At 42.9% G+C, this 27,418-nt stretch overlaps 1 protein-coding gene across 1 annotated transcript; it reads left to right on the top strand.

The window, feature by feature from the left end:
* The first annotated feature begins 313 nt into the window (after window positions 1-313).
* LAP3 (leucine aminopeptidase 3) lies at window positions 314-24,377 on the top strand. Its single transcript, XM_086406366.1, has 13 exons — window positions 314-471; window positions 2,707-2,822; window positions 4,120-4,174; window positions 4,658-4,763; window positions 6,178-6,337; window positions 7,739-7,903; window positions 10,434-10,592; window positions 14,918-15,042; window positions 16,187-16,275; window positions 17,131-17,233; window positions 21,426-21,505; window positions 23,253-23,362; window positions 23,814-24,377. The coding sequence occupies exons 1-13, from the start codon at window positions 370-372 to the stop codon at window positions 24,001-24,003; spliced, it is 1,560 nt and encodes a 519-aa protein (XP_086262492.1). The 5' UTR covers window positions 314-369; the 3' UTR covers window positions 24,004-24,377.
* The last annotated feature ends 3,041 nt before the right edge of the window (window positions 24,378-27,418 follow it).

Genomic DNA, 27,418 nt, shown 5'->3' with positions numbered 1-27,418 from the left:
AACCGCGACTCCGCCCCTCTCTTGCGCGCTCCCCCAAGAGCCCCGCCTCTTCGCCTCAGTCCGAAAGGGCTGGACCCTAAGCGCCTGCTACCGTCTCGCTTCTATCTCAGCACCACCCAGTCGACCCGGCCCGCCCCGCCCCTTGGACGCACGCGTACTCGTCCGCTAGCGCGTTGGCCCTCACCCGACAACCCCGCCCACTGACGCCCTCCCGCCGCGCCCCTGGCGTACGCACGCCACGCCCCTTGGCACCTGCCCCACCCCTAGGCGCGCGCAGGCCGTCCCCCAAAGCCGGGCTTCTAGGAGCGCGCCCGCCTTCCCGTCGCCACGTGCTCGGTGGAGGGCGGTACGGGGGGCCGAGCCGAAAAGATGTTCTTGCTGTCTCTTCCGGCTGCCGCGCGAGTCGCCGTCCGACATCTGAGCGTGAAGCGTTTGTGGGCACCCGGTCCAGCCGCTGCAGACATGACGAAGGTGAGAGGCAGCGGCTCGCCCCGGGGCCGCCGCGAGAGTCGTGCCCACGGGCGACGGGGACTTGGGGGCGGGGCGAGGCCGCGGTGTCCCGGGCTTCTGAGCCAAGTCGCAGACATCGACTAAAGAGAAAATACCTTGCTTTTGCCGAGCTCGGCTTTGGCAGCCGGCTGCGCGAGGCTGCAGACCCCCCAGTATTCTACTAGGCTAGTGCGGGGGATGCGCTCTTCCTTCTTTTGCTTGAAAGTGCTAGGATACGAACTCTGAGCACGAGAGATTAATAGCCATAGATAGATAGCTACCGTTACCTGAGCTCCAACTCTGTACCGTGCCCTTATTTTGCGATTTTGTTCAGTCCTCCCAGTAACTCGCGGAATGACGGCGCCAGGATTGTTCCCACCTCAGCTAGGAGGATGCCCAAGTATTGGTGAGGTGAAATGCCCTAGAGTCAGATAGTCACTGGCCTCGGGTTCCATACCAGGACCTCTCTCCTCTGCTGAAGGTGAAGATCAGGAAAACACAGGTCCTCCGGGAGTAAACTACGTGGAAGGGTTTCTAGAGAAAAATAACGTTTCTCTAGGGAAAAGGGCTTTGCAGGGAGATCTGTCTGTTCGTGAGATTAAGAGAAGTGTCCTGCAGAAGAAACCCCATTGTGAAGGTCACTAAAATTTGGTCGTAGGGGGATCTGGAAAGGGGAAACGGCTCCGTGGGAGGAGCACACGCGTGGGAGTCAGGCTTGAGAGCCAGCAGGACTGTCCCTGGCTAGAAGTATTCTGGATGGGGCTTGAGTTCAGGGTGGCTGAGGGACCAGAGGTCTGTCCCCAGTTCTTTTCAGTACTATGGAAATACATCCTGCTCAGGTAACCTGTGTGTTCTGTCTGATCAGTTCCCTACTTGGTTCCCTGGAACCCCAGGCAGTTGGCAGCCTTAGGAAAGTTAGAACCTGGGAAGGTTACCAACACAGAGGAAGCCTTTTTTTTTTTTTTTTTTTTTAAATAAGACAAGACATGATTTTGTCTAAGTACCAGTGTGATTTTGTAGAAAGCACAGAGGACAGTGAGGGAAGGCATCTGGATTCTTGGCCAGTTCTGTTGCCCCCAGGCTAGTATATCAGACCAGATTTCGGTTTCCTTATCTGTCAAGTGGGAAGACTACATGTTCTTTCCACCTTACAAAGGTGCCCTAAGTCAGAGCACATTTTTAAAGTCATAAATTGCTGTGCAGAGGTAAACAGTGATTCCTAGGTTTAGTTCCTTGTTTCAGGTGTTTGGAGTCTGGGGCTCAAGGAGATGAAGGATAAGCCACTAAGTGCTGAGAGAATGTTGTATGTCCCTGACCCTCCCAGTGAAGGTGCATCCTTTTCCTCTCTTCCAGCCTATGAGTTGGCCAGAGAACTTGTTAGTATCAGCAAGTGCAGCCCTTGGCTTTATCGAGATAGTATCCCAGAATATTGCACATTTTTGCATTTGAAGGTTGTAAAGGAGGGAAGACTTACTTCTACTCACCTAGATTCTAGGGCTGAGACTAAGAATGAAATGGACCTAAAACAGATTATATTAACAAGAGAAAGGCATACAAGTTTTACTTCATATTTTTATGTGTCCAGTCTTCAAAAGGGAGAAGACCGGAAGAAGCCTATAGGCCCCAAAGCTTATATACCTTTATAAACAGAGAATGAGAAATTGTGGGAATGTGATTAGGCAAAGGAGCCTAGGGGCAGTCAGTTGAGAGACAGGGACTAGGAAATATGTGGGGGAAACTAAGGGAGGATGAGGGTTATTTTAGTAGGTTTTTTGTACAGGTCCCTTTTGGTATTGACTCCCAAATCTTATCATCAGTCCCTGATGATAAGAATGTTCTCTTGCTGGTACAAGGCAAGAAACTTTCTCATGGGAAATTTTATGACCAGCTTTTGGATGGAAAGGGGGAGAGATCAGAGAGCTGTTTCTGCAGAAAGTGAAGGAAAAGCCCTCTGTGTTGTGAAAGCTCTTGAGAGGGACCATTAAGACCAGGACAGGTAGTAATTTGGCTCTTGTGTTAGCAGGAGTTTGAAACACATAGGCAGGATATGAGTGTAGTTGACTGCTCAGCACCTGCTGCTTTTTTGGCCTTGTTCTTTTGTCCTTGAGGGGGACATGGTTTGGTTGAAATGATTAGCTTTTTCTGGAATTTGGGATCCCTTGAGTCCCTGTCTGGGATCTACTCTACTCGTATACACCTTTTTTCTCTTTTTCTCAGGGCCTTGTTTTAGGAATCTATAGCAAAGAAAAAGAAGAAGATGAGCCTCAGTTTACAAGTGCAGGAGAGAATTTTAATAAATTGGTGTCTGGAAAGCTGAGAGAAATTTTGAACATGTACGTATTCATCTTTGGATTTCAATTTTTTTAATGCCTGAAAGTGAAAGAGAATGTCTTTTGTGTTCTGGTGGAGGAAAATGCACAGAAATACACTGGCCAGGATATTCTTGGTGAAAGTGAAAGTAAGTGTCTGTTGATTGTATATTGGTACTTTGTGGTTCACAGTTCTGGGAAATCAGGCTACTTCAACCCAATCACCAGGGTATTGTGAGAGGCTGACCCAGAAGGATCTGGAAAGTACCAGATTTCCTCAGCCTACCCTCCTGGCTTCAGTTCTTTTCTCCCCACCCCACCTCCCACCTGCTTCCTTCCAATGTCTCTACCTCTTTAACTCCTCTTCACTTGGGGGGAATAGCCTGTTCTGGGCTAGATCAGATAGCCTCAGGAGGCTGCATCATAAGCTTTGAATTTCAAGGGCTTCTCAGATGTTAAAGGACACGTGAATCGCCTGGGGGTGTAGTTAGAATGCACATTCCAGTTCTGTAAATCTGGTGTGGGCCTGAGATTCTAACTACTCTTGGATTAGTCAGGGAATGGGGAAGGTAGGAAAAGGTTTGCATTTCAACTCCTTCTCAGCTATGGGCCGCAATTTAACAGAAACAGTTGTCAACGTAGGCCACTGCAACTGCATATTATTTGAATTAGAGATAACCTATTAGTATCTGATAGATGTAGCCTAATAATTAGAATAATTGTCTAACTATTGGATGACAGAATTTGCATCCCCTGTCAATTACCAATCCTTTACCCTTCGACAGCTCCCTGAAGTGCTTTGATTAATTCATTAATCCAAAAGCTAACCTGTTGGAGTACAGAACAGCCTGGCCTTCCTGACTGCATGGTACCAGTGCATCCAGTTCTCAGGCTATAATTGTGTATTGCCAGCTGCTTTGTTTGGAAATTGCCTGGTATCCCATCTGTAGATAAATCACAAAAATCCTCCAAGCTAAACACAGTGCAGTCAAGTCAGCCACTTAGGTTGGTGTCTTACATCTTTTATTAGATTTAAGATTGAGGTCAGCCTCCATCCAGTGCTCAGTCTTCTCTGCATTACCCACCCATGGCACTGCTTTCTATCATTGTTTTAAAATAAGGGCATTTAATCTGGAAGTTTTTGAGCTAGAATTACTGCATCTGAGAAATCTGAGAGATTTCTGAGAGAGTTCTGCTTTTGATAACATAAGTAGCAAATTTGCAGAAGCATCAGACCACTGTAATAATACAGTTGGTTTATGTCACTTCACAAGGGGACAGAGCAAACTATATTTTTTAACACAGCTATTTTTTGTTTCAGATCTGGACCACCCCTGAAGGCAGGCAAAACCCGAACCTTTTATGGTCTACATGAGGTATGAGATGAAGATAAGGTTTATTTGGCAGACCCTCAGTGAACACCTATATATGCCTAGTACTTTGGCTGTACCATTATACAGAAAATTGTGTGTTGGATTATGAATGAGTTTTATCTCAGTATTAAGCCACAAGCATTGGTTAAATTGTCAAGAGGCAAACTGCTGTCGATTGTCAAGAGGCAAACTGCTGTCGAAAAGTACTGCATCTCATATTCCTCAGTCTGTAGGCTTTCTTGGTTCAGTAGCCCTGTCTTACAGAAGCAGACATTTGCAGGATCGTCGTCACTCAGCCTTTCCAACACACAGTTATAAAACTTTACCAAGATGTCAGGGCTTAAAAAAATTAAAACAACCAAATTTCTTGGGGAGTTTTGTCCTGTGCGGAGGTTAAGGTGGTTGTGTGAAAGGTCATATACCATTTCATGCTAGAAATGGATGCTTTAAAGATCAAAGTGGCTGACTTTGTATTTTTTGAAACAGGACTTCCCTAGCGTGGTGGTGGTTGGCCTTGGCAAAAAGACGGCTGGAATTGATGAACAGGAGAACTGGCATGAAGGCAAAGAAAACATCAGAGCTGCTGTTGCAGGTTCTTTAACTTTTGAAGTTTACTCTTGTTAAAGATTCCTAAGGGTCACTCTGTAAGATTATCAATCTCAGCTCTTTTTGTCCTCTTACCATCATTATCCTTCCCACATTCATACAAATAACTCTCAACAAATACTCAGTTTTCCTTAGCCAGTATGCTTGGCCTTACTTTAGATATAGAAGGTTAGGTTATGGAATTTCATTTTTATATTTCTTTAGCTTGTGTCTAGGGTTTCAGTACCATTTGTTCCCTCTTGCAGTGTTGGCCTTAGAACTCTTTTTTAGCCAGAAAGTCCTGGTGGGTAGATTGTTTTTTTCTTTTTTTGTAATGTATCCGTGGTGTTGCCCCACTTTTAAATCACATGGAGTCGTAACTATTTACACATCAGAGAAAATGGCTGCAAAGTACAAAGTGCTTATTTATGACTAGTTACAGAGGTGTGTGCCTGTCCCAGTTTGCCACATGGACAGTTTGAAGAGTTGGAGTAGGTGCCTTTGGGTCCTGTCAGGGCTGAGTGGCAGGATGAGGCCTTCATCGAGGAGACTGTGGTTAAAGAAGCTTAGAACACCATCGCTGAGGCAGGAATCATTAGCTGGATTGTGCTGTGACCCCACGTATATCATATGTGGTTGTTAAATTTACTTTCAAAGTTCATGTTGGGTGATTATTTCATAACTTTTATTTGGGGCATTTTGCTGACTCGGTCTTAATAAACGCTGTGTTAATAATGGACTTTGCTCAGTTCCTTGGATATAATTGCAGTGTCATCACTGCTTTCTCATTTTTAATACGGCAAGCTTCTAGTGACTGGGACGCTTCCTCAGAGAACCCTAGTGTTTCAGAAGTGGTATTAGTAATAGCGTTCACTTCCTTGTGAGTGAGACCAGTCATTTAATCCATCATTCTTTCCTCCCACTACCACGTGAGGTGAAGTGAAAGTGAAGTCGCTCCGTCGTGTCCGACTCTTTGCGACCCCATGGCCTGTAGCCTACCAGGCTCCTCTGTCCATGGGATTTTCCAGGCAATAGTCCTGGAGTGGATTGCCATTTCCTTCTCCAGGGGATCTTCCCAACCCAGGGATCGAACCTGGGTCTCCCGCATTGTAGACAGGCGCTTTACCGTCTGAGCCACCAGGGTAGACCAATCATTTAATCCATCATTCTTTCCCCCCACTACCATGTGAGGTAGACCAATCATTTATCCATCATTCTGTCCTCCCACTACTATGTGAGGTGTGTGCATGTCCTCACTGTATGGAAAGGGAAGAAGTGAAAGCTCAGAAAGATCAGTGTCAGGGCCGGGATTTGAACCCCAATCTTGATGTTTTCTCAGGACCCCACCCTAAGTCTCTGCCTTCTGCCCTCTGAGGGGTCCCTGACTGACTCTGGTTTTCTGGTTCCTCTGCCCTGTGAAGCGGGGTGCAGACAGATTCAGGATCTGGAGATCCCGTCGGTGGAGGTGGACCCCTGCGGAGATGCCCAGGCGGCTGCGGAAGGAGCGGTGCTCGGGCTCTATGAGTATGATGACCTGAAGCAGAAAAGGAAGGTGGTGGTGTCAGCCAAGCTCCATGGAAGGTGATGGCACGAAACGAGGACCAGGTCCATTCCCTGGGTGCTGATGGCATGGCCTCCTGGACATGAGCTGCCTGCCTTTCAGCGGCCGGCACTGCCTCGTGGCTTGTCTGTGGCTCTCTCATGGCCCTAGTCAGTTTAGGAGTATGATGACTCTGCCTCTTTTCTGCTCCTGGCTGCTCCTGTGTGTGTTTCCCTCCGACTCTCTAGATCCCTTCTCCATGCTTGCTGGTTCCTAGGAAACTATTCCTGGTTGGCCTCCTGAGGAGGGATAGAACAAGACGACAGAAGGGTCCCAGAAGGTTTTAATGCAGATCATTTCCATCTACCTAGCACCTGTGGGCTCTGTGCTAAAGGCCAGAAATAAGCAGATGCCGGGATCCGGTCCCTGCCCTCCTAGTCTAGTGGGAGACTCAGCTTTGGGCACATTTTTTGAGCACCACTTATACTCCAGCCCTGTTCTGGGTTCAGGAGCAGACAGTGTGAGACCCTCAGGAGACGTGGCGGGGGACAACCGGGGTCTTGTTGGCACCTGTGATATAGTGAGTGAAAATGAGGGCCCTGCGACCCGTCAGCCTGGCTTTGAAGCCAGCTCTCACTTTCTGGTTGGGTGACCAAAATGAAGTGACAGAAATCATTTTCCTCTTTGGTTGAGTAGAGTTGTGAATCAGATCTCATGTGACTTTTATGATCAAAAGGCAAAACCCATCAAGTGTGTGGCACATGGTGAACTCTGTAAGCAATGAGTGTTGTTTTGTCCATCCCCACACCACGTGTGTTAATTCTTGTGGTGCACAAGAATAGCCAGGGTCCTGGAAAGTTGGCCCACGTCCTTTGTTTTGTGAAGCCAACCCTGATTTCCAGCAGGTCGGAGTTCAGGGTCCCAAGCCAGGCAGGGAGAAGGCAGGAAGCTGGCAATTCTCTGGCAGGACTGACCAGGGGGAGCTCATTCTGCAGTCCCTCAGGCCATTCTGTGAACACATCTGCTGTCAGATTGGGGAGCAGATTTAGGGCTTCAGAAGTCCATCAGGCCAACCCCTTTTTTCATACAGAAGGGGATTCTAGGTCTTCTCTCACTCGGCTCAGTGGGGGTCATGTTTTCTGCTTTTATTTTTGTTTTTGGCCATGCCATGAAGCATGCCAGGCCTTAGTTCCCTGACCAGGGATCAAACCCGCACCCCCTGCAGTGGAGACTCATGGTCTCAACCCCTGGACCCACCAGGGAAGTCTCTCCAGCTCTTTATAAACCATAACAGCTGCCTCCCTGGTTCAGATTACAAAGAATATATTTGGGCCCCCTCTATCCATCACTTTTCGTTTGTCTTCAGTAAGAGCCCTCCTTGCAGGCTGTGGTCAGTGTTCTGAGAGGCTGTCTGACGGTGACCTTGTGTTTTCTTCTGCCAGTGAGGACCAGGAGGCCTGGCAGAGAGGCGTCCTCTTTGCTTCTGGGCAGAACCTGGCACGCCGCTTGATGGAGACACCTGCCAACGAGATGACGCCAACCAAATTTGCCGAAATTGTTGAGGAGAATCTCAAAAGTGCTAGTATTAAAACAGACGTCTTCATCAGGTAATTCAGGATTATACCATAGACTCATATGATGCTAGAGCCAGATGGAGCTTCAGAGATCCTAAAATTCAGCTCTCTCACCATTCAGAGAATTAACTTGAGACCAGAGAGGTAAAGGGACCCTCTGGCAGCCACACACAAGAAGGGGTAAGGGTTCTTCAGTTTGAGATTTATTTCTGTCATATCTTGCCTGCTTTTGACAGTGTTGTGACGTCACACTACATTTTGTATGTGTTTTGTAGCAGTTTTATTGAAATATAATTCATATGCAGTTCACTCATGTAAAATATACAATTCCGTAATCTCTAGTATATTTACAGAGTTGTGATGCCGTCACCACAGTCAATTTTAGAACATTTTCATTACCCTGAAAAAAGAATCTTGTACCCACTCCTCATTTCCCTTTTCCTCAGCCATCAGTTCATAGACTTTTGGGGTGTTTATACTTTTTGGATGGACTTCCCTGGTGGCCCAGATGGTAAAGAATCTGCCTGCAATGCAGGAGACCTGGGTTTGATCCCCCTGGGTTGGGAAGATCCCCTGGGGGAGGACCTGGCAACCCACTCCAGTATTTTTGCCTGGAGAATCCCCATGGACAGAGGAGCCTGGCGGGCTGCAGTCCATGGGGTTGCAAAAGAGTTGAGTGACTAAGCATAGCACATACTTTTTGGACTGCAAATAATGCTGCTGTGAGCATTTGTGTACAAGGTTTTGTGTGGACATATGTTTTCATATCTATTGGGCATGTACCTAGGAATTGAACTATTGGATCGAATTGTAACTCTATTACCTTTTTGAGGAGTGTACATATTGTGTTTAGTTTTGGTGAATTCTTTCTGTCTTTTCTCTTTTTTGACATAAGTGAATAACATAGCATACCCTCCTAGCATGGAATGAGAATCTGCCTGGTAGATTCCCTTAGCTAGATCAGATACCAGAGCTGGTGTTGCCTGGCTGTCCTGAGGTTTGTTGTCAGCAGCCTTGCTGTTGAACCTAAAAGGCTGCACCTCTAGGCTTTCTGCCATCCTTGGGAACTCCCCCTAATCTTAAGCAAACCAAGTCTAAGTATTTGGGGATTTATAATGAAAGCAACTTGACAGATATTTGCTTCACCTAAAGAATCGTTTACTATCAAAGTTGCTAATCAAGGGTGTTTACATTTAAAAGGATTCTTCACTATTTAATTGTGATTAGAATTCATGTTTTTTTCAGGGAAACTTCTGTGATCTAGATAAAGAAAATGTGCCGTCTATAGAAAATGCAGTATTGGAGCTTGATAAAATTTCTGGGATGGTTGCTGTGTATTTTGTGGCAATGTTTAGTCTCTAAAAAGGTGTCTTGGTGAAGACTGTTCCTTGTTTTATTTAAGGAGACACCAGAGCTACGTTTTGCCAGCAGATCGTGGCCGTGTGGCCACATGTCTTCAGTAACAGCACCTCCTGTATGTCTGGAACTTGGCATACAAAGATGGGGGTGGTTCTTGTCCTCAGACAACTGAGGGCTTTGCAGGAAGGAATGGGAAGGGAAATGGTATAGGGGGTGCTGCAAGAGCAGAGAGCTGGGGAGAATTGTGGAAGAGTTGAAAAGGTTTGCCAACAAAAATGGTGCCTGAGCAGTTCAGGGAGGTGAACAGACGAGAGAGCAGGGCAGAAGCACCTATGCAGTGGCCTTGGGAAACCACAGGGCTTGAGGTGGAGCAAAGGAAACTCAGCCAGAGATGGGGCAGGTCAGGTGGGCAGAATGTAACCTATTAAATTGAGGCAGCTGCATCAAACTCACTCTAGCGTTAGGTGGGTATAAATCAAAGAGGTACACACTGTACTTCCAGAAGGGCAGGACTTTAGTAAAACATCAAGTACTAGGTTTGTGATTAAAAATGCCCACATTATACAGCCTCGCTTCTTTTGAAGTGAGTTTCTTTTAATTGTCATACCTTCCATTTTTATATTCTTTTCCCTCTGAAGTTGGGTGGCCATCTCTCTATGATGAAGTTCTAGTTTAATAGTTTCAACAATTTCATTCACCTGCTTAGTTCCTCTGGCTAGGCAGGTGCCAGAGGAGCATTCCTCGAATGACGTTGTTTCTGGTCTGTCTGTAGGAGGGTAGAAGTCTTCCCTTGGCCTAATTACTGTGGCCAGAAATCAATACAAAGCCCTTTTGTGCCCCTAGCCTTTGACTATACAGTGTTACCTGACATCATATTACATACCATACGTGAATTCTTCTATAATTCTACAAGTAATCTTTTGATGGAGATGTCTTTTCTACAGCTAATCTTTTGAAGGAGGTGTCATTAATCTTATTTTGTAGATGAGGAAACAGATTCAGAATCAAGTGACTGACCCAGGAATATACAGAAAGCAGATAGGAGGTGATAATTGAAGCATTAACATGTATATATTTTCAGAACTTAATGTGTATGTATTTTAAGAGCTTGTGTGTTACACTGTTTTTTACACACAGATGAGTTTATTCTAAGTTATTGAAACAGAGCAATGTGTATTTACATTTTTCATTTCTTGCCTTGTAGACCCAAGTCTTGGATTGAGGAACAGGAAATGGGATCATTTCTAAGTGTGGCCAAAGGGTCCGAAGAGCCTCCAGTCTTCCTGGAAATTCACTACAAAGGCAGTCCCAATGCAAGTGAACCTCCCTTGGTGTTTGTTGGGAAGGGGATTACCTTTGACAGGTACTTATTTATTGTATCCATGCTTTGTATTTTGGTGAATGCTTTGTATGTAGTTGTATTATTTGGTGTGTGATTTGCTTCAGAAGTATGGTGTTTGGTCAGATCTTATGTGTTACTTTAAATGTATTAGGTCACCACTTATAAAATGCACACTGTGTGTCAGAGGCTTCATTAGGGCATTTTACATATATTAGCCCTGATCTTACCCCAGGAGCTAGGCGTTGTGGACGTTCTGCAGGTGAGGCAATCATGACTTAGGTTAAATGATTTTTTGAAAGCTCCATAACTAATACTGCCATACATTTTGATTCTTTTATGGGGATGTTAAAATTTCCAGCTGGATAAGGTGAGGCAGCTGTGTGGATCATGCTGTCTTCCCTTTGCTTACTTCAGCTCACATTTTTTGCTGACCAGTCTGGCTTTCATTAATCTCCTTAAACCAGCAGACCCCAACCTTTTTGGCACCAGGGACCGATTGCATGGAAGACACAGACTGGGGGGCTGGGGGGTGGGAGATGGTTTTGGGATGACTCAAGAGCATTACATTTATTGAGTATTTTATTATTACATCAGCTCCACCTTAGCTTATGAAGCATTAGATCCCTGAGGGTGAGGATCCCTGCCTTAAACCATAAGTGTTCCTTAGAAATGGAAGCTCACTCTGGCTATTTCAACCAGGGAGAAACTGAGTTGGAAAAGATGGTCTGAGTCAGTATTTCCCATGGAAAGCATTTGCTACTGAATACTGGTTTCTGGGATGCTAATTAAATGTGAGACTTGAAAAAGATAACTTGATTAAAAGTCTAGGTTAGATAAAACGAATAAGTTTTTTATTTTGTTTCAACTATAGTACTTCTTGGTATAGAACACAGCGTTTTCTAAATCTTTTTTGTTTTTAATTGAAATATAATTAACATCTAAATTTCCTTTTGAAGAGAACTTGTATCTCAGGAAATCATGGTCCATAGAAACTGCTTTAGAAAATGCTGCTAAAGATCTATAAAATGTTGATGTCCCCTAGTACATTTTTGTACCCATTCAAGAACTCCATCTGAAATGTGAATGAATCCTGCCCTTACAAGAGAGTTTCTAGGTACTGTGATGCCTGTGTCCTGGGCAGATCTGACCGCCAGAGTGGTCTTCCGTATACTAGCAGACTGCAGTGCCTCCTGTGTTTTCCTTTCATTGGTTCACTTCCTCTCATTTAAAGCATTGGTCTCCAAATGATCATTATTTGGCCCATCAGTAAAAGATTTGAGCTCATACTATTGAAAAATATGCATATTTATATATATCATGTGCATATACTGTTGTATTAAAGTGTGTTTTATAAAACACTACAGCAGAGAATTCTCTGGTGGTCCAGTGGTTAGAACTCAGTGCTTTCACTGCTGGGACCCAGGTTCAGCCCCTGGTCAGGGAACTAAGATCCCACAAGCCCCATGGCACAGCCAAAAATGAAATAAAAAGAAACATTACAGCAAATAAAAATTAGATAATGAAAGTTGTTCTTAAATGTCTTGCTAATTGTGACAGTTTTATACTATCATCGGGGTAATGTCAATGCAAAACTTTTATGCTCAGGGTGAAGTTGTTTGTTCACTTAAATCTGTATTTCAACTTTTTGTTATGGGGATATTTAGCAAGGGTGCTCAACCTAGTCTTTTTGGTTTAGAGAAGCTTCCTAGAAGAAGTGACATTTTTAGCTTAAGATGTGAAGGATAAGGGAGTTAGTTCTGTGGGGAGTAGGTCAGGGAAAGAGCCAGGTGAAGGCTGCGGATGGGAAGAAAGAGGGGAAATTCCTAGTACTGAAAAAAATGCCAGGGCGGCCACGATAGCACAGGACTGGGGCAGGGGTCAAGGCACAGCTGGAGACGTTGGCAGAAACTGGGTTGTTCTGGATCTGGTTAGATTTTGGACTTTGAACAGTTGAAAGTAACTGAAGGGTGTCTAGCAGAGGGAAAGAATGACATTAGAAATATATATATTTACAGTAAAGTTCACTTATTGAGTGTTCAGTTTTCACCCATTAAGTGTTCAGCATAGTGAGCTTAACAAATGTGTGCACCCCTGCAACAACCACCTCTGTCACGAAAATAAAACATTTCTCCAAGGCCCCAAAAACTCCCCTGGGAGTTTTGGAGCGTGCTCTTTTGCACTCATCCCCTTTCTCACCCCCACCTCAGATGACTGGTCATCTTTCTGTTATTGTAGGTTACTTTTGCCTCTTCTAGAAATTCATTTACAGGGACTCTTTTAATAAAAAGACCAGCCTCTTTCTCAGCATATTATCTTTGAGATTTAACCATGTTGTTGGTCATATTCCATTGTAGGGAAATACCAGCATTTGTTTATCCAATCGTTGTTGAGGGAAATTTGGGTTGTCCCAGTTTTGAGTTATTAATTATAAAAGCCAGCATCATCTGTAAGGCTTTGTGTGGATGTTTGTCTTCCTCTTAGTTAAACACCTAGGAGAGGAGGGCTGAGTTGTATAATAACTACATGTTTAATTTTACAAGAAACTACCAAACTTTTCCAAGGTGATTATACCATTTTGCATTCCTACCACCAGTGTACAAGGTTCTAGTTGTTCCCTGTCCTCCCCAGCATTTCATGGTGTCCGTCTTTCTAGTTCTAGTCACTCAGGGAGTGTATAGTAGTATTTCTTTGAGGTTTACTTTGCATTTCTCTAACTAATGACGTTTAACATTTTTAAAATGTGCTGATTAGCCGTTGGTACATCTTCTTTAGTGAAGTATCTCTTCAAGTCTTTGCCCTTGGCAAAACACTTACAAGAGTGTTTGTCTTACTGAATTATATGTTTTTTAAAATATATATGCCAGACATATATCCTTTACAGTGGTGTCTTTTGAAGAGCAGTTTTTATTTGCAGTGAGGTATAGTTTGCAACTTTTAATTTTATAGTTTATACTTTTTTTTGCCATATATAAGAAATTATTATCTATGCCAAGTACTTGTGTTCTTCAGTAAGTCTTAAGGTTTTAGGCTTTAAGGCTGTGATCTATTTTGAATTTTTGTATATACTTCTAAAAAGCATTTGAGGTTCTTCTGCTTATCTTTTTTTTCCATCTGTTTGTAAACATTTCTTAGTTGTATGGGTAATAAAGTGAAGGGGTAAGGCTGCTGTAGGACACTTGGATATATAGGAGCTAGGCAAGCATCTGAATCATTGATGGTGGGAGCCTCAACTAGGATGGATGTAGGAGAAAAAAAATGGGTGGATTGGAGGGGAATCTAAAAAGTAAGCAAAGATAACTGGTGGTTATTCAGAACGATAGTCCTGTATGTAAGAGTGGAACTCCCTGAGTGGAAGCAGCCTAAAAATAGATAGAAGGATCAGTGTGCTCCCCTTGCCCTCATGGGGTTATCTCTGGACTTCTTGGACCAGGAATGTACTTTTCTTATTCTGAGCCAATGGATAATCTTTAATTCTAGGTGTATAAATGACAAAACCATCTAACTATCAAGTACTTTGGAGGTGAGTGAGAATTAGGGCCTGATTTCTAAGGTGAGCAGATGTCAGAGCAAGGAGTTGACTCTCTCTCAGCAGGGCAAGTCAGCAGCAGAATCCAATTAGAGCTCAAAGTCAGAGCCCCTGCCTCCTTGCCCAGCCTGTGAAGCAGGTCGCCCTGGGTTCTTATAAACCAGCAGCAGAGAAGTCCCTTGTTGGTTCCAGAAGTCTGCTGGGGCAGTGGCCTGGGTTTCTTGTGGATTGAAGCCTTTCTCTGCCCCTGTGTTTAGGCACTGTCTTAAGGCTTTGGGCTAGTGTCTTCCTGTGCCTGTGGGTTGTATTTTGCTATCGCAAGATCTGGTGTACCTTGGGTTATTTAGAAACTGGTCAAAACCAGTTTCTCCTGTGTCTTCCTAGGAGTTGAAAGGGGATCCTACCAGTCTTCTGTGAACTTGTCTGTTTTTCCCTAACAGCTTGTGACCTTCAGGTTCAATAAGTTGATCAATTCATATAATTTGCTGTAAAGACAAATCTACATGAGTGTCCAGAGCTCAGACAGGATTTAAGCAGCATTGACTGTATGATGTAGTAATGTTTCCAGTGGCAGTGCTAACATTTCATTCAGCTAGAAATAAAATGAACCAAGATACCCCCCCCAACCCCCCGTATTTCTGGAATTACTTTGTGTCTTTTATAAAAACCATAATATTATCTTTTTAAATGGTGAAATCATTCAGATTCTCAATTTGGAAATTTCTTGGTGCTTGTATGAGGTAGTTCACCCCACAGTTTTTGAGAGTGCTTCTAGCCCCCTCGTTTGCACTTAACATGGTACATTGTCCTTTCCCCCCAGTGGTGGCATCTCCATCAAGGCTGCTGCAAACATGGACCTCATGAGGGCCGACATGGGAGGAGCTGCCACTATCTGTTCAGCCATCGTGTCTGCTGCCAAGCTCGACCTGCCCATCAACATCGTAGGTGTGTGGGCGGCTGTCTTGGAGAGCTTCTAGAATCCAGTCAAGTGGTAGAATGGAGACAACAAACACGGTTTCCTGTAATCTGAAAAGATCAAGTTAAATGGTTTTCATCAGGCAGAAGCTCTGTTTAGCTAAGTGTTGTCTTAACTGGCAGAGTTAAATGTATTCTGCATTATGGGCAGTAACTAGAATTGATTGTTTTACTTCTGCAAAATGTGGTTAGCAGTCAGGGGCACATAATGTCAAGTTTGCAGTTTACTCCAATGGAAAATGCCCGATTAGTAGGGTAGTGATTATCTCATAGGGTTGCAGCCGATTAAACGCCTTGACATGCAGAAAAAGTGCTTGGGACAGAAAAAATCCTCCATTTGCAGCAGTGATTTTTGTAGTTCAGAATGCCAGACACAATGCTGGAGGTTTGTCATGTGTCAGAGGGGGACGTGGAGGTCGGGACTAAGATTGAATTGGCTTGCCCAGTGTCACCTCCATTGCATGAGAAAGTTGGACTGTCATCCAGGTCTGTCTGACAAGTCACAGACATCATGATATGTCACCCCTGCATACTTCTGCTTGTATTTCCTAAGAACAGAGACATTCTGTGTAATGATAATACCATTATCATTCCCAGGGATTGATACAGTAACCAAATTCAAACTGCCCAGTTGTCCAGAAAATGTTAGTTTTATGTGTGTGTTGTATACACAAGCATTTATTTCTTTCTATTTGGTTTTGAAATCTTGGAGCCACTCAAGGATCACCCCTTGCATGTAGTCATCATCATCATGTCCCTTTAATTTTCTTTACTCCAAACCTAGTCCCGCCCCACCCCCTTTTTTGCCCCTTTCTTGGAAGTTTTTAAAGGTTCAAGCTTATCTTGTGATATTCTATGATTTGGATTTGTTTGGGTTATTTCTTCGTGATAGAATTAGACTTCTTTGGAAAGAGTGATGTGTGCTTCCTGTCACTGGTGCATGTAATGCCACCTGAGTCATTGGTGATGCTAAACTCAAATATTTAGTCAAGATGATGTCTGTGACTGGCATCTGTTGAGGGTCTGCTGTGACCTTGGTCCCATGGGTGGCATATTTGGACATAGCACACTCCATGTTCCTTCATGTATTCTTTTTTTTTTTTAAAAAAAACAGGTTTGGCTCCTCTTTGTGAAAATATGCCCAGTGGGAAGGCCAACAAGCCTGGGGATGTTGTTAGAGCCAGGAACGGGAAGACCATACAGGTTTGTAGGTGGATGACACAGCCTCCGAGTTCTGCTGTTCCTTGCCTTGAATGGGTGCAGAGTGCGGGCCCCATTTAGGGAACGGCAGTACCTTTATTATGAGTAGCTTTTCGTGTAGTCAAAGGTATTTCTTTATGGGAATTTTAAGATTGTTTTCCCTACCTTACTGTTCCCCCTACTTTCTGTATGCTATACACACAGCTTATGAGTTTGCAGCCAGCCCTGCAGAGCAGGCCAAAGCGGGAAAAGTACAGGCTGTTTTCTGGATACACCTTTGATGTGGTAACTTTTTCCATTTAGCAAAGTGTTTGAGAAGAAAACAAGTCCTGCATCGTGAGCACTGCATCTGGGGATGTGGCAGCAGATCCTCTGCTGGGCATATGCATGCATGCACTACTACACATAATGACTAAGCGTATTTAAAAGAAGAAATATATTATATCTAATATAGCTGAAGTTGCTGCAGTTGCAAGAGTTCTCCAGTCTGGAGATCCAGGCTGCTGCTTTAGTGTATCTTTCTTCAACTCTTTCACCTTTTTGTTTTTGAAAATCTTGACATTTTCCCCCTCCTGTTATAAACTTAATGGTAATGTGAACTAGACACTTCTCTTTATTTCAGCCTCCAAAGTCATCAGCATTCGGTCATCAGCTCTGATACAGGGATTATTAAATTATATTTGCTCTTCAGAGTAAATATATTCCTATTTTAATGGTAGTATATTTTTTATAATTGATGACAAACATCACAGCAGCGTTTTTATACTTCTAAACTGAACACTGCTCTGAGTGTCTAGATTTTGTATTCATTGTTTGTATCATCTTATCCTTTTAGTCTTTTGACCTTCCTCTTTGCAGGTGGATAACACCGATGCTGAGGGGAGACTTATCCTGGCCGATGCGCTCTGCTACGCTCACACTTTTAACCCAAAGGTCATCATTAATGCCGCCACCCTGACAGGTCAGACAGTGTGCTTTTCCTGCTTTTGTTTGAAGAAAGTCTCATTTGTTGCCTTCGAGTGCACACATTGTACTTAGGGCATTCATTATTTTGCTGAAATCTGGCGAGCTCCATTTGTATTCAAAGATCTTTCACCAAAAAAATTATTCTGCAGTTGTAAACTGCTTTGAATCTTAGGTTTAGTGGTTTCGAAACATCCCAGGCTATACTTTAAAAAAAAGAAATAACAAGTGGATCAGATCAGCCCATCCACAGTGACAGCTAAAAATGATACAAAGCAATGTTTTCTGTTATGGTTGCCATTTGATACAGCTCAGAAAAGATTAGTGATAAGTTCCCAAATCAGTGGTTGCTTTTATTTATCATGATGGGCTACCCAAGTAGCTCAGTGGTAAAGAATCGCCTGCCAAAGCAGGAGACTCAGGTTCTATCCCTGGGTCAGGAAGATCCCCTGGAGAAGGAAGTGGTAACCCACTCCAGTATTCTTGCCTGGGAAGTGCCATGGACCAAGGAACCTGGCAGGCCACAGTCCATGAGGTGCAAAAGATGTATCTGACGTGCCGGAGTGTTTTCTGAACTTTTGTATTTGAGTTTATACAGAAATAAAAACACTGGGGTGAGGGGTGGGAGTGGCAGGGTCATGTATCAGAGATGGGGCCGTGTAATGTGTTTGTTGTGTGAAGCATGTTGACTTTAAGGCCAACATGGGGGTGGCTCCCAGATGTGCTACTTCCTAGTCCACCAACCTTGGGCTGGTTCCCTGACACCCTCAAACATCAGTACATGGGGACAAGTCTGTTTACCTCTCAGAGTTTTGAAGATTGGAAGGAGTTTCTGAAAAGCCTCTTTTAATACAGTGCTGGCATGCGACAGGCTAGACCATCAGCTCTATGGGGTAGCGATAAATATCTAAAGGGATGACAGTGGTCATTACCTTATTGCAAAAGCTCAATGTTCATAATCTTTCATCCAGCAGTTTACTTTAGGGATTCATTGTGTCTCTAGCTCTCTTAAGATTAAAATTCAGATCATTTTCATCTTTTGATTTTAATTCTTCTGGTCATATGAGCCTTTAACAGAAAATCAGTTCATATTTCTTTTTTATGTGATTCTAACAATAGTCCATAGATTCATCTGCTAAAGACTCCTTTTTTTTTAAGTTGGTGTTATAGTATTTTTATGGTCTTCTGTCTCTGTTCAGTTTAGTAAACACTTTAAGCTGAACAACGGAGGTTCTAGGGCTGGTGTTTGAGGTGCAATGCTGAGGTGGGTGGTAGTACTCCCTTTCTGTAAATGAGGAGTCACAGTGCCTCCCCACGCCCCCCCCCCCCATCCTTTTTTTCCCCAAGCTTGGGGGTATGAGAGGGTGTGAAAGTTGGATCTAGATTACCAAGGGCAGCCTCATAGGTGAGCCTTCAGGTTACCCCGGCCATTGTCCTCACTGAAGGGTCTTGATGATTCGCTTTAGTTCCCCAAATACTGATTGAGTCCCTTTTGAGTTCTAGGAGCTGGTATTTAAAGGAGAGGGTGAGAACGTTTCCAACCAGAGTTCCTAGCAGGAAAAAGAACATAAGCTTTTAGAAGGAGAAGACCTCATTTTAAAATTTGTGCTGCCTCTTAAGAGCATGTGACTTTGATAGTGTCTAAGTGGTCTCATCTGTAAAAGTGGTATAATAGCACCTCATTGGCAGGGGCTGGGGGCGGGGGTTGCCTGTGTACATTAAATGAGATGATACAGGTGGTTGTGCCTGGCTTGGCACACACTGGACTGATGTTATTGACCTTTAAAGAGCGGGCCTGTAGCAGACTGTAGGAGCAGTGGCTGCTCAGTGGGTGCCATTCAGTCATGGTACCTCTCGTTTTCTTAATGCCTGTGCTTAGGATGGAATGAGAGTGGTAACTTCAGCACCTTCCTTGGAGCTTTGATGTTTCTTCCATACTCTGACAAATTCTGGTAACACGGAAGAGTTAGTGTTTAATACAGCTTCAAAAGTGCCTTGTAAAAGAACATGGGAAGTATGCCCCCAACAATGGTACTTCTGAAATTGATGGTGGTACTAGTTCTGTGATTGTGTAGAAAGTAATTGTTTTCTGAGATATGTAATGAAATCATCTCTAGCGCCATGGTCCCTGTTGGATCACATTAAATATTTATGTCTCCCATTTTCTCTTCCTTTAAGAGAGGATATCAGATCACATTCTTGTTTGTGGCCAGTGCTTATCTTCTCTCTGAGAAATTCAAACACTGATGCAAGGTTCTTGTGGAGTTGATAGGAATGTTTTAAGGACAAGTGAATAAATACAGAAAAGGTCACTAACTTGAAAAGTAAAGTATTCATGAGTGTGTATGTGTAACTGAACATGTATCCCACCCAGTCATATAGACAGACCACAGGCAGTGAGTAACCAGCACCCACCATAGTATCTGGGATGTCGTAGGTGTCATGAATAGTTATTGACTCAGTTGGCCCCTGTTTAATTCCTGTGAATGGCTGGGAATATGGAGGTGGGACATACAGAGGTGAGGCCCGCATCCCTTGGACAGTGGCCGTCAGCGGATCATCACACTGACTAGCATAGAGGAGCCAAGTTAAAAGGAGTTCATGAGAGCCTGTGTATCTGGGAATTTGACTGGTACAGGAAGTCAGGCACTGTGAGAAGTGCTGCTTGAGCTGGAGTCTGAAGGAGGAGGCATCACCGGGTGGAGGAAGGAAGGAAGAACATCCTACAGAAGGCACCCCTCAAGGTTGGGGTGTGGGGGCGGTGATGAACAGGACAGAGAGGAACAGAGTGTGGTGGGGTCAAGACACTTGGGACCCACGTCCTGGTAGGCACCAGTCCCCTGCTGGCCTTGGCACGTTGCGGGATTTAGTCTGCAGCCAAGTGCAGCAGGAAGCTATGAGTGGGAACTATGAGATAGTTTGCTCTGCGAAAGGGTCCTTGGCCAACAGTGTCCCAACCACAAGGGAAAGGGACCAAGGAGAGGTTGGCAGGCCAGGTGGGCTGGTGAGCAGTGTGTGGTTATTGACTATAGATGTGTAAGTGTGTGTGTTAAGAATGAGTGTGTTTGACTTCAGTATTACCTGTTGCATCTAGGAGTGCAGGTGAAACCAGTTTGCCCATGATTTGATACTCATTGATGATGGTTAATGGGTCTTTGTATGTCCATTATATTATTCTCTTGGCTTTGTGTATATTTGAAGTTTTTGACAGTACATTTTTTTTTAAAACTATTACCATAGTCCAGTGGTAGATGATGGTGGTAGCCATGGTGAAGGGAAATGGATAGGTTTGAGAGATAATTGGGAGGTAGAGTAACAAAAGCCCAAGGAACAAATGACCCAAACAGAGTTGCCCAAATGTCATGCAGAATCACGGGCTTTTACATATGGGTCACTGTTACGTTTGCAGTAGCATAATGTCTAAAAATACAATGTACATATCTTAATTCAAAAATACTTTATTGCTGAAAAATGCTAATTAACCATCTTTTAAACCTTCTGTGAGTCACAGTGGTAAGGTCAAAGAACACTGATCACAGATCACAGTAACAAATAAATGAAAAAGTTCCAAATATTGCAGGAATTACCAAAATGTGACAGAGACACAAAGTGAACAAATGGTTTAGGAAAATGGCTCTGATAGGCTTACTTGACATAGGATTGCCACAAACCTTCAATGTGTGAAAAATGCAGCATCTTCAAATTACAGTAAAATGGAGTGTAATAAAATGAGGTAGGCCAGTACCTCTATGTAGTGGACTTGTAAAATCATTAAGAATACTTCTAATGAATTTGTTTATAAAAGAAGAATAAACATTTAAAACATAAGAGTAAGAACATGTACTTGGACATGTACAGTGTGGTCTTAGTTATGGGTTTTTGCTTTTAGTTTAGAAGAAATTTGGAAAGAAATATTAAAAATATGTAATGGTTATACCTGGGATGAGATAATTGGTGATATTTGATGTTTGCTTTTTTGCATTTTCCTTAATAATTGAAGGTGAATTCTAACTTGAGAAACTAAAAAGCTAGTAAATATATACAGTAAGGATTTGCCAACATCATCTTTTTTGAAAATGAGGGAGACATTAAAATAGTGTTAAAGGCTAAAGTTTTGGCCTGCATAGCAGTAGAGAAACCCATCTTGCCAGGAGAGACCGGATGCTGACCTGAAGGGCTGTGTCTTGCAGGTGCCATGGACATAGCTTTGGGATCTGGTGCCACTGGGGTCTTTACCAACTCTTCTTGGCTGTGGAACAAACTATTTGAGGTAAGAATAACACAGAAACACCTAAATTATGGAGGTGATTTCATTCCTCTAGCCTTAGAATGCTGTATTTCTTCAACCCCGAGTTACAGGATTTTTATGTTGTAGAATTGTCTTCGAAATGATTCCATCAACTTGATTCAATGTGCTTTTCTATAAATATTTAAAAATGATAAATATGATGCCACATTCCTGCTCAGAATGAAGTGAACATGACTTAAAAATATCCCTGATGTAGAAAAGGGTATGAGGATAGCTTTGTAAAAGAAGGAATGGCCTTTTAATGAACACATGTCATGAGTCAAATAGGAGGGTATGTAAATAGGGCTTGCTCAGGTTCCTTACTGGACAGTGAGGACGACAGTTTCTGCTGCTGTGCTCTGTACCTCCACCCAGCCCTTTCACAGCAGTTTCCCATCACTACCCCCACACTCTTCACTGCCATCAGCTTTCCCCAGTGACACCACTCTGTTAGCCTCCCTTAGCTTGTCCAGAGGCAGTGTGTACCTCTGGCCTCTTGGTGACACCCTGCTCTTGGCTTCCACAGTAGTCTTCTCTTCTGGTTTCCTTTCTTGATGACTTCTGTTTCAGCCTCCTTGGCCAGATTTTTCCTTTGCCTGGCCCTTTGGTTGACTTCCGTTCTGGACCTCACGCTCTTACTCTGCACAGTGTTCATCGGGAATCCCGTCTATTCCCGAGGCTTCAGCTGGCACCTCTCTGGCTGCTGTCTATCCTAAGCCCCAGGCCCTGAGCATCCACTTGGCTATGAAACAACTCCATCTGGCACCTCATTCTTTCAACAAGTAATTAATGGGAGCTTACTGTATACCAGCAGGGACAAATACAAAAGGTTCCTGAATACATTCTTGATGTGGTTTAAGGTCCTAAACTTCTCTTTTAAACTGCTTCCCTTTCACTTCTGTCATCTTGCCATTTGTGAAGCCCCTCTCTATCTTCTCCAGCCTCTGGGAGAAACTCAGCCCTGTTGTCTCCTTCCAGGTAGTATGTGGGGCCTCTCCCCTCCTCTGTACCAGGCACACATTGTCCTTCTGTATCATAAACATTGAAATAACAGTCAGCAGTTTATACAGCCTACACCCTCTCTTCCTGGAGGTAGTCACTTTCAACCCTTGGTGGATTCTTCTGTTAGTTATTCTTCTGGAGTCTCAAAATAACAGCTTACATTGCTGCTTCCTGACTTTTCACTTTTGGCTCTTTCCGTTGACCACAGTTTATCACAACAACCTTTACCCATTTCTCCTACTAGCCTTTAGGCTCTTTGATGACTCAGATATTAAGTATCTTTAGATCCCCAACCCCTGTTGGTGTTTAGCAGTTCAGCAGATGATGGATGGATGGATGGATGAATGAATGAGTGTGTAAATGACATGAATTAATGAGGTCACTTTATCTTAGTATCTGGCCTTTAGTAGTATAGTTCTAGGCACACCAAGGCCACAAACATCATGAAGACTAGTTCACCCTAATCAAACCAGCAAAGCCTGTCTGCACTACAGGATACCAGCTTATTCATTTAAACTGAGACCCATAATATTAGTTTGATAATTTCAGCAAATGCCCTACAATTTTGTAGGACTGTTCTATAGCATTCCTGGCTTCTTCTATAATTCTTAAGCTTTTTAATTAATTAAAATAATTCTGGAATCTGTTGTATTTGTCATATTTTAGAGTAATAGGTCAGAACCTGCTTCATCTATTCTGCCAACTATCATACCTATTTGTTCTCTAGGCCAGCATTGAAACAGGAGACCGTGTCTGGAGGATGCCTCTCTTTGAACATTACACAAGACAGGTTATAGATTGCCAACTTGCTGATGTTAATAACATTGGAAAATATAGGTATGTAAAATAAACTATAAAAGTACATTTTTACAATCATTATTTGCCAAAATGAGCATTTTCAGTTTTAATCTTTCACAAAGGTTTAGGTATCCAGTTTCTTTTCAATGTAGTGCTCATAAGCACTGATTTCTGTCTTTTATTTTCAAGGTGTTTCCCAACTGGTTCTCAATTGGTTTTTGCATTTTCAAATCTAAAGGTCATTTTAAGCAAATGGTAAGGGAAGGAGATGGACAGTATGGTCATTACCACAAGAAAAAGAATTTATCCTTTATGCTTAAAGCTGTGTCTAAAGATAGGTATCGATTTCTGGGTTAACTTCTTTAAAGGTCTCATTGGCTTGACTTTGCTCTCTAGTCATAGAAGTCACTTAGCAAGAATGGAGGATCTTAATAGAACATTCAGTGTGTATTTAATGGGGTTAGATGTTGATTTTTGTCTTTCTCTTCAGATCTGCAGGAGCGTGTACAGCTGCAGCATTCCTGAAAGAATTTGTGACTCATCCTAAGTGGGCACATTTAGACATAGCAGGTGTGATGACCAACAAAGATGAGGTTCCTTATCTTCGAAAAGGCATGGCTGGGAGGCCCACGAGGACCCTGATTGAATTCCTGTTTCGGTTCAGTCAAGACAGTGCTTAGTTCAGATGCTCTAAAACGCCTTCATTCTGTCTTAAATGGGCAGTGGAATTTCAAAATACTTTTGAATGAATAGATAAAAATCTTTTAAGGGAAACAAAAGATGGTATTTAAAAACAGAACGAAATGAAATTTGTATGCCTTGATTTTTCATTTTATGCAGAGATTTATAAAGGTAAAGCTAGTATCTTACTTGGCAAAGATTTTTAAGGTAGTCTATAAAATGATGATTTTTAAAAGCTATCTAATCACTTTTCAGAGTATATGTTTTTAATTGAGAAGCAAAAGTGTATTTCCGATTTGTGATGCTGAGAATATGAACAAACTAAAAGTTGCTGTGCGATTGTCAGAAACAATAAATCCAACTTTTGGTGCTCTCTGGTGTGGCTCTCATATTCACTTTTATTACTATAAAACCCAGTGATGCTATTAATATAATTTGTCTCTTCTGGCTGTGTTACATAAACTAAGTAATTAAATTGGGAAATGATGAAAAATGTATTTTCTCAATGTTAATAACTTTGGGGCACTTAGTGATGAATTTGTGAGGCAGGTACCATTACCCCCACATTACAGAGGAGGAAAATGAGACACAAGAGAGGGTTCGTAACGTGCCAGTGACGTCACCAAGCTAATAAGTGGGACAGCAGAAATTTAAGTCCAGACAGTCTGCCTCCAGAGCTGGCATTCTTAATTGTTTCACTGTAATGCTTGCTTTCACTTCCGGGACTTGAATGGATGTGGAATTTATTTGAAATAATTGAAATAAGAGGGCCATAAAAGAAACTGTCAGTGGGTAGACTACTTCCACCATCTGGAACTTCAACCAATCAAAATTCCATTTGTGCAGATTTAGAAGAAAGCTAATTGGAGTCATTTTGAGAATCTTGAAAGTCCCTTGGACTGCAAGGAGATCCAACCAGTCCATTCTAAAGGAGATCAGTCCTGGGTGTTCACTGGAAGGACTGATGCTGAAGCTGAAACTCCAGTACTTGGCCACCTCATGCGAAGAGCTGACTCATTGGAAAAGACTCTAATGATGGGAGGGATTGGGGACAGAAGGAGAAAGGGATGACAGAGGATGAGATGGCTGGATGGCATCACCGACTCAATGGACATGAGTTTGAGTGAAGTCCAGGAGATGGTGATGGACAGGGAGGCCTGGCATGCTGCGATTCATAGGGTCGCAAAGAGTCGGACACGACTGAACAACTGAACTGAACTCAGTATTTTAAAAACTTGATATGTAAATAGATGCTGGTTGTTGTTCAGTCAGAATTTGCTCAAATTCATGTCTGTTGAGTCAATGATGCCATCCAACCATCTCATCCTGTTACCCTTCTTCTGTCTTCAATCTTCTCCAACATCAGGGTCTTTTCTAATGAGTTGGCTCATCGCATCAGGTGGCCAAGTATTGGAGCTTCGGCATCAGATCTGCCAGTGAATATTCAGGGTTAATTTCCTTTAGGATTGACTGGTTTGATCTTGCTGTCCAAGGGAGCAACCACAGTTCAAACTCATCAAATCTTGAGTGCTCTGCCTTCTTTATATTATGTAAATGGGTATAATGTGTCTAAACTGGCTTATAGAAAGGGATATGCATAGCCATGTTAATAACATGAATTTAAATTTGATTAAAATTAGGAATAGTGTGTAAACAGGTTTCTCTGGGCATCCATGTCCAGAAGCTACTTGAGCAGGAAAGATGGAAATGATGAAGGGGAACTACTGGCTTGTGAAAGTAAAAACATTTAGATTTCTTCTATGTGATTCAGAAGACCAAGTTGGGATTTGATAGAAGCCTGTCAAAGGCTTTTTATAAATAAAAGAATATAAATTAAAAAATAGAATTTTTGTTAATACAACTTTTTATAAATTAAAAAAAAAAAAAAAAAAAGAACTCTTGTTGTTCACTAGTGTGTGGGATACAAACAGAATGACCATATTCCTGGATTCCTGTGCTTACCTAATCCGGCTGAGATGAAATTTAGTTCTCATTGCTGGTGCATCTGGCTACCAAATATTCAGAAAACCTTGGCAGATCCACAAAACTTCAGAGACAGGTGATGTAATCTGCATCTGAATCACTAAGGACAAGGCATGGCTTGCAGATAGGTGTGGCTTCAGAAAGCAGCAAATCCAAGAGAGAAGTGGTTTAGAACACAATAGTGTTAAAAGATAGCCGAAGTTAAGAAATCTAGACTTCAAGTAGCCCTAATGGCCATTGGAAACCCAAGAGTAAAATGCAAAATGTTTCCATTCTATTTTTGGTTTTATAAAATGGTTACATTTTAAGTTAGAACATTAGTTATCATATAATAGGCTTATTTTTACACCAATATATATTTTTAAAGTCTCCGTTTTAATGCTTACCTTTTAATAGGTAAATATTGACCAATATACCTCATGTAAACAAAAACATCTGGAGTCCTCAAAAATGTTTTAGGATTGTGCCTTGCTATGCCAAGCTGCTTTAGTCTTGTCCGACTCTTTGTCACCCCATGGGCTGTAGCCCGCCAGGCGTGTCTATCCATGGGGATTCTCCAGGCAAGAATACTGGAGTGGGTTGCCATGCTCCAGGGAGTCATCCCCTTACTGAGCTTTAGTTTCCTTCTTGACAATTATCTCTACATGATATCACTCTATATATGTACATGCTTATCCGTCTCTCTCCCACAAAGCAACGGTAAAGTCTCCGAAAGCAGAAAGTTGGGGTGATTACTGTAACCCCCAGATCATTAAATAGAACCTGATTCACAGATGACTCAACAAATGAACTGGATAACCATAAAGTTAAATATAGTGAAAAAGTATTTAGCTTCTGAAAAGATGAATAAGCAAATGTTTTAAAAAAAACTAGCATAGTGACTTTATTTAATGTAACCATAAATATCTAAAGCAAATAGCGCCCAGCACATAGACAGGGGGGTCTCAACAATGTTAAGTCGTTTTGTTACCTGTATCTCCCCAGAAGGAATTCAGGGGATATTTTTCCAGTTTATTCCCCCTACATCCCCAGTGACTGGATTAGTAAGTGGCACACAGTGAAACTCTCAATAAATGTCTGCGGGATGAATGCGCACCTCCCTTCTACCAATGGGTAAAACTGAGCCCAGAGAAAGCGCCAGGGCCAAAGCAATTTCAGGAGTTGAGAGCGAAGGCGGGACTGGTACAGGAATACCTGACTCCGCAGGAGGACGCGCTCCGCTGTACTTACTGATTCTCCTCTCCACACAACTATGTTAAATCCTACCCTTCAATTCTCAAGGTTAAAGTAAAAGCCAGGCTGCCTGTGAGGCTGGAAACAAAGCACCAAACGAACGGTTTCCCGGGCATCCAACAGACGCCAACACGCCCAGACACTGTCGCATGACCACTTACGTCACGTGACCAGCGGAACACAGCTCCAGGCACCGCC

This window comes from Bos grunniens, chromosome 6, assembly GCF_055505025.1.
Source record: "Bos grunniens cultivar Pamir isolate PY7600 chromosome 6, Bosgru_T2T1.0, whole genome shotgun sequence".
NCBI classification, from domain to species: Eukaryota; Metazoa; Chordata; class Mammalia; order Artiodactyla; family Bovidae; genus Bos; species Bos grunniens.
This window is presented reverse-complemented; position numbering and strand designations above follow the sequence as displayed.